The 7,529-nt window shown below is 41.0% G+C and overlaps 1 protein-coding gene across 1 annotated transcript; it reads right to left on the bottom strand.

Annotated features, from left to right (window-relative positions):
• Window positions 1–4,746: 4,746 nt before the first annotated feature.
• On the bottom strand, window positions 4,747–5,898 carry LOC119665746. Its single transcript, XM_038074983.1, has one exon. It carries the CDS (start codon window positions 5,896–5,898, stop codon window positions 4,747–4,749), a length of 1,152 nt encoding a protein of 383 aa, XP_037930911.1.
• Window positions 5,899–7,529: the final 1,631 nt, after the last annotated feature.

The following is a 7,529-nucleotide window of genomic DNA, read 5'->3' as shown; positions in this document are numbered from 1 at the left end:
TTCATTGCAATTATCAATTTTTATCGTCGTTTTATTCAAAAAGCGGCAGAGATCTCGAGTCTTTGGGGTATAACTCAAAGCGGTTGACGAACACCCAAGTTAAGTCCGTGATTTATCAATCGGATAAATATTTTAAACATGCGATTGAAGGTAGACGTTGCACTATTTTCACCGATCATAAGCCGATAACGTATGCATTTCGACAGAAACCGGAAAAGGCATCGCCACGCCAGCTGAGACATTTAGATTACATCGGTCAATTCACAACTGACTTTATACATATATTTGGCAAGAATAATTCGGTAGCCGATTTTCTGTCATGTATTGAAGCTGTCAGCAATGAAGATCTAGTTGACCTTGTCCAATTAGCAGCAAGCCAGAAAACCGACATTGAAACGAATGGTTTTCTGTCTAATAGGAATAAATCTGCTCTTCAATTGAAATGGATAGTCATTTCAAATTCATCTAAGGAAGTTGCATGCGATGTGTCATCAAATCGTGTTCGTCCTTTTGTAATTGAACAGTTCAGACAACGCGTCTTCAATTCAATACATAATTTGGCACATGCTGGTCGGCGAGCCAATATTAAGTAAATAGCAGAACGTTTCGTATGGCCAGGCATGGCTAAAGACATTGCGGAGCGAATTATATTATGTCTTCCGTACCAACGAGCAAAAGTCACGCAACATAACAGATCAGCGACTTTGAATTTTGACATTCCAAGTGAGCGGCTCGCTGTAATTCACATTGATCTCATTGGGCCTCTACCATCGTCAAACGGTTACTGATATTGCCTTACATGTATCGATCGGGTTACCAGATGGCCAGCAGTAGTCCCTATCGAGGATATACATGCCAGCACGGTGGCCACAGCGTTCATCAATGGTTGGATCATGCACTTTGGCGTCCCGAGGCAGATCATAACATATCAAGTAAGACAGTTTGAATCAGCACTGTTCAATGAACTGGCTAAACTCATTGGTGCCAAACATATCCAAACTAGTCCACGTCATGGTTGGTTGGTTGGTTGCAGTGGCAGGTCATAAGATAACTTCAAATGTACCTCAATTAGCGATTTTTCGCCGTTTTGTTACCACATTCCTCGCAAGAACCCTAGTATAGAAGAGTAGAGACTAAATCCATCCCACCGAATTTAGGTAATTTAACAGGTCTTTCATCCTTACCATTGAGCAGTCTGATAAACTATCACAAAAGTATTTTCCAAAGAACCTATATCTTCTGGATGCTAGAGCTGGGCATTCACAGAGAAAATGTATTATTGTTTCTTTCTCCCGCGGGTTTCCACAACTTCTGCAGTGAGAGTTATGGGGAATACGCAGTTTCTCTGCGTGAGTTCCTAACCACCAATGACCGGTAAGAACCGCAATAAGCCTTGCAGTGTTTACGCGATCTTTTTTGATGAGTTCCAGAGATTTATTTTTATTATAAGTGGGCCACGTTAACCTGGAAGTTGCACATGACCTTAGTGCTTTCCATCTGTTATTGGCGAGTTGCAGAAAGTAAAGAAAGGTACTTCTTTTGATGGTCTCCAGGGTAATATAGACTGATACCGCCAGTGACGCATCTAGGGAGGCACCAGAGCGGGCTAAACTATCAGCTTTCTCATTCCCTACGATGTTCCTATGCCCAGGAACCCAGATGAGTGTGATATCGGCCAACCGGTTTAGCTCGTCGATTGCTTCTCTACATTCTTTTACTATTTTTGATTTTGTTATAAAGGATTCAAGAGCTTTAATTGCTGCCTGGCTGTCAATAAAAATAGCAACACTACATCTGTTCTCTATGTGGCTTGCAATTTGCCGACAGGCTTCTTTTATTGCTAGGATTTCAGCCTGAAAAACCGTAGCTTCATTAGGTATCCTAAGAGAGATATTTATATTTTTAGATGGTGCGAAGATTCCTGCTCCTGCCCCACAGCTCATTTTCGAGCCATCTGTATATATTGAGATATTGTAATTTGATTCGAAATTTTTCCTTTTCCACTCATTTCTTGAATGGAATATTGTCTGAAAGTTCCTTTCGAAGTCTATACACGGATTCAGATAATCCGATGTCATCCTATACAGACAATTTGGAACTGTACTTAGAATCCGACTATGTCCATATGTTCGTTCTAACCATACGCCTGTTACTTTCAGTCTTACAGCGCTATTACAAACCATGTTTTTAATGTGAAGATCAATAGGTAGCAAATGCAGCATCACGTTTAGGGCGTCCGAAGGAGTCGTCCTAAAAGCTCCTGTGATGCCTACACATGCCGTCTGTGAATTCTGTTAAGTTTGTCGGATATATAGCTCTTGTAGAGGCCGGCACCCTACGCAGCAACATATGTTGGAATTAGGTCGTAACAAATTGCCTGCCGTGTACATCCAGTGGGTAATTTCGGGACGAATCCCCCATTTTTTGCCAAACATCCTCTTGCAAGAATAGAACGCTACACATGCCTTCTTGATACGAAGATCGACATTGTGTTTCCAGTTTAACTTACTATCCAACAGAATTCCTAGATATTTGGCTTTTTCCGATAGTTTTAACTGTTGCCCGTTTAGTGAAGGCAACCTGAAAGCTGGTATTTTGGTTTTAGTAGTAAACAGCATCATTTCAGTTTTTCCTGGGTTAATACCTAGTCCACAACCTGTGGCCCAGGTATTTATCTTAACTAAGGCCCTTTCCATAATGTCGCTAATTATGTTAGGGAACATACCTGATACTAGAATAACCACGTCATCCGCGTACGCTACTGCTTTCACACCTATCTTATCTAGAATATTAAGAATATTATCCACGACCAGCAGCCACAGTAATGGTGAAATAACCCCTCCTTGTGGCGTACCCCTGCTGACGTGCTTCGTTTGTGTTATGCTGCCTAGCTTTGATTGAATAATCCTTGTTTTAAGCATAGTAATTATCCAATTTTTAAGCTCTTCCTCTAAACCTATTCTGGAAAGTGAGTCATGAATAGCTTTATTGCTTACATTGTTAAAAGCTCCTTCAATATCTAAGAAGGTTGCCAACGAGTATTGCTTAAAATGAATCGATTTTTCCACAGTACGAATAACCTCATGTAGAGCTGTTTCCGTAGATCTACCCTTGAGGTAAGCATGCTGGGATTTAGAGATTGGAAAGCGTTCTACCTTTTGTCTTAGGTAGAGCTCTATTACCCTCTCCATTGTTTTTAGTAAGAATGAAGTTAGGCTAATCGGCCTGTAATCTTTGGCGGACTCATGTCCGATTTTGCCTGCCTTGGGTATAAAGACTACTTTAACCTGTCTCCAACTAAGTGGTACATAACTATATTTAAGACATGCTTTGTAAATTTCCCCTAACCATGGAACCACTAAGTCTTGTAGTTTTTGCAACATAATAGGGAAAATACCGTCCAGACCTGGCGATTTATAAGGACAGAAACTGTTAATTGAATACCTAATTTTTTCCGCTGTGACTATTTCTTCAGTCATCTGTGATGATGTGCTTGCCAAGGTGATTGAACCGTTTTCTCTAGCATCATCGTTACAGTTTGGGAAATAAGTGTCTAATAGTAATCTTAGTGTCTCAGCAGAGGTTTCAGTCCATGTGCCGTCCTCTTTCTTGAGATAAGAAGGATTTGCACTTTCCTTGGATAAAACCTTGCTGAGCCTAGCAGAGGATGAGGTTGATTCAATTGACTTACAAAATTCCTTCCAGCCATTACTTTTGGCCTTCCTGATAGCTTTCTTGTAAGCTTTAAGGCATTCCCTATATTCATGCCAACTATTGTCCTTATAGCTTTCGTTAAACTGTTTTCGTGTTCTCTGCCTGAGATCACTTAATTCTGAATTCCACCAAGGTGGAAAAGATTTTTTGCTTCTACTTGTTGGACAAGATTTCTTGTAAGCTATATTAAAAGCTGCCTCAAGATTATATATCCTCTCGTCTAACTTACTAGTAGAGTCTATCTTAGTTTGTCTTACTTTATTAAGTTCCACCTTAGTTACCCTTGTAAAAATATCCCATTTTATCTTCTTCGGGTTTCTAAAGGGGATGGTATGATTTGGTTTAATGTTTAAGTTGAAGAGAATCCAACTATGATCCGAAAAGGATTTCTTGTCAGATACCTTCCAATTACTAACTACAATATCTGGATTTTCGGATAGGAGTGTTATATCTAGCACTTCTTCCCATCCTTCAAACCCTTGTGAACTGGGGAAAGTGAAAGTAGGTGTTTTACCTCTGTTGCAAATTAAAAGGTTCGAATTGCTAATAAAATCAAAAAGGTACTCACCCCTGTCATTGGTTTCCGAACTGCCCCAAAGCGTATGCCGCGCATTGGCGTCACATCCAATTAACGTGGGAATATCTTTTGATGTACTTCTGTTTACTAGCGCGACTACCTCTTCCGGAGGAGCATCTCTATCATGTGCCATGTAAGCAGAAGCCACAATAAAATTTTGTCCACCTGGCATTTCGATCCTTACGACTGTTAGATCTTTATCGCTATACTGTGGACATAAAAAGGCATTAATACATTTTTTTACTAGGATACATGATCTTGGCTTACCATTGTTCCTAATATATAAATTGTTATAATTTTTCAGCATTAGCCCCATGATGTCCTTACCTCTGACCCATGGCTCTTGCACAATGCTGACATCGACATCCTCCTCTATGAGAAAGATGGCGAGATTGTCCGATGCGATTTTCGAATGCTGAAGGTTAATTTGTGCTACTTTCAGCATTCGTGCAGGCTTACGAGGTTTCTGAAGCTTCTTCCTGAAGCTTCATACCGTCAAGCATTTTGTTAGCATCCTCTAACTCCTTGCCATCATCATCATTGCCTGTTGGGCGGAATATTTTTATTTTGGTGTACCGTACGCCAAACCTCAGCTTACAGTCCATTTCTTCCAATGGCTTCACGGATTCCTCGTTTATCGCCAGAAGAAGCGTCATATTGGTTTTTTGTGTGCCCTCGTCCTTGATGACTACCCAGTCATTCATTGGCACATTTTGGTTCTGCCGTTGTAGCAGCTGGAGAACTTTCTCATGCTCCATCTTCATAATTGGCAGCCAAATGCGGGCCCTTGGTCTTCTAGGGATATCGTTGGCTGGGATAAGCTTTAGCCTTAAACCTTCCCATGCATCACTTACCTTAGCAATGCAGTTGCCAAGAAATACTTTAGATAGCTGGTCATCACATTTGAAGACCCTGCAACCACGAACCACTTCTGATGAATCAAAGCCTGGTGTGGGGGCGTCTAGATTTGTTAGAAGGTGTTCCATCACCATTTCAGCCAGCTTGGGCTCAATCTCGCCCCATTTCTCCAGCACCTTTTTTCCATTCCCGGTAATATCATCAATGAGCGCCACCTGTAGCTCATCCCTTGCTACTTCGTTATATGCCCTTTTCGCACTCGTTGACGGTTTACTAGTATAACTCGTTCTCGCTACCTTGCTTTTTGAAGTATGGGCCGTCTCGTCCTGAGACCGATCCCTCTTCATTGCCTTTGCGGGTTTTGATAGGGTGGCCTGGTATTCGTTATACTCATCGACCACCTTCTGATATCGTACTTTGTCTGTACGGTCAAACGCCTGTTCTTTACCTTCAGCTTCATTTTTAGCAATCTTGCCAAGAATGAACATGGCCTTCTGGTACCTTTGACGTCTGATCTTTGCTTCAGACTTTTTTGATTTCTCGGCAGGCGCACTATGGCTGGCGCGCTTGTCTGCCGATTTTACTGTTATGTGCGAAGTAGGCGCAGTGCGGCTGCTACTGCCTACTTTGGGTAGTATGGTGGTTTCGACTCGCTCGTTTTCTTGGCTTGATGCCAGGAGCTCGTCTTCGGAACTGGTACCTAGTTCCTTGTTAGTTTTTTGTTTATTTAATTTGTTTAAAGAATCCATAAATGTTCCCACGAGTGTAGGGGAAAGGGAGGTCGTCCGAAGCATAGCCCCCTTTACTTCAGAAAGGCTGAATTGAAACCGGAGGTCGCCAGGTATCCGGAGTCCACCGTTCTAAGACACACTTACGCAGTGCCATTCATCCTTGGGCACGGTCGTTCATACACCCAGGATTGCGGGTTTTATCGAGTTTTCCTCTCTAGATCCGCCATAATATGTGGCTCTGCACCACGTATGGACGGTCTTGGTTCGTCATAAACCCTGGTCCCCAGACACCTAGTGGACCTACACACTTCCATTCATTCTAAAAACACAAAGAACATACATGCATACATAGAGACAAAGACACACATACATGCACATAAACTACAGGACAACACAACTACTGGTAGTTCTTTGTTGTACCCACAAGCCAGACCGACAAAAAGGTCTTCTGACCATTGCATAGACAATGAGCAGGAGACCCAAAGTCAGCAAGCTTGCCTGTAGCTAAGCCCCTACACCACGTCAAGGTGCCTACCACGTAGGGGAGTCCACGTCATACTCAAGCAAAAAGTTTGATTGAACGATTACATCGGGCTCTGAAAACCGCAATGAAATGTAATTATGAGCATCATTGGTCTGACGGTCTGACAATATTTTTGATAATAATACCTTTGGTAATAATGACAAAATTCCAGAACATGAATTCGTAGAAAATGTGAGACAGATGATGTCCCAAATTCGACCAGTTTCTACACCAAACCACTCAAAAGAAAAGATATTCTTACAAAAGGAACTGCAACATGCTACTCACGTTTTTGTGAGAGATGATAGTGTCCGCCCACCATTAAAAACACCTTATGACGCGCCATTTAAGGATGTGAGGCGTTCAGACAAGACGTATGATATACTAATCAAAGGCAAACCGGTGCAGGTGAGTGTTGATCGAGTAAAGGCAGTATTTTTATCAAGCGACTATGAAGACATAAGCCTATCACGTACAGAAACTATGGCAGATAATCGAATGGATACCAAACCCTATAATGTAACAAGAAAGGGAACGATTAGTGCAGGTTCCAAGAAGATAGGTTAAATTTGACTTAACGTGACATCGCGCCTGACTCAGTCACTGTCAGGGGAGTAATGTGGCGGTTGCATATTCACTATTTAATATTGAAAATAATATGAGTTGGCCATGCAAACATGAACAAATAAAATATTCAAAATGAGATGAGTTGGCCAGGCAGAAGAATTTGTAAAAAGCTAAGAATATTTTTATTTAGAAAAAATGATTGTCATTCAATTGCCATTGGTACACGTATAATTATTTTACTCGAAATTGAATTATTTTAAGTAAACATATAAACAAATGAATTAAGTATAGCAAAGCCTACAATCTCCACTCTCACCCAGAGCTTAACTCAGTTTGAAATGAACCTACTTTTTCCTAGCCGGGGTAGTTCTCAGCCTAGTCCAAGGTCTTACAAGAAAATTTCTATTCGCGGGGACCCAGCGTTCAACTAATGTCGTTTCTACCGTTGAAGTAAGATGTCGTAACAAAGTAATTATTTTCGAATTCAAGTTTTTTTCTTTATTAAACAATTGGTAATATATGTATAACAATCAATGTATTTTAAATAAAAACAATTTAT

This window comes from Teleopsis dalmanni, chromosome 1 (genome assembly GCF_002237135.1).
Source record: "Teleopsis dalmanni isolate 2A chromosome 1, ASM223713v2, whole genome shotgun sequence".
Classification (NCBI taxonomy): domain Eukaryota; kingdom Metazoa; phylum Arthropoda; class Insecta; order Diptera; family Diopsidae; genus Teleopsis; species Teleopsis dalmanni.
Note: the sequence above shows the minus strand (reverse complement) of the source record. Positions and strands in the feature narration are given on the sequence as shown.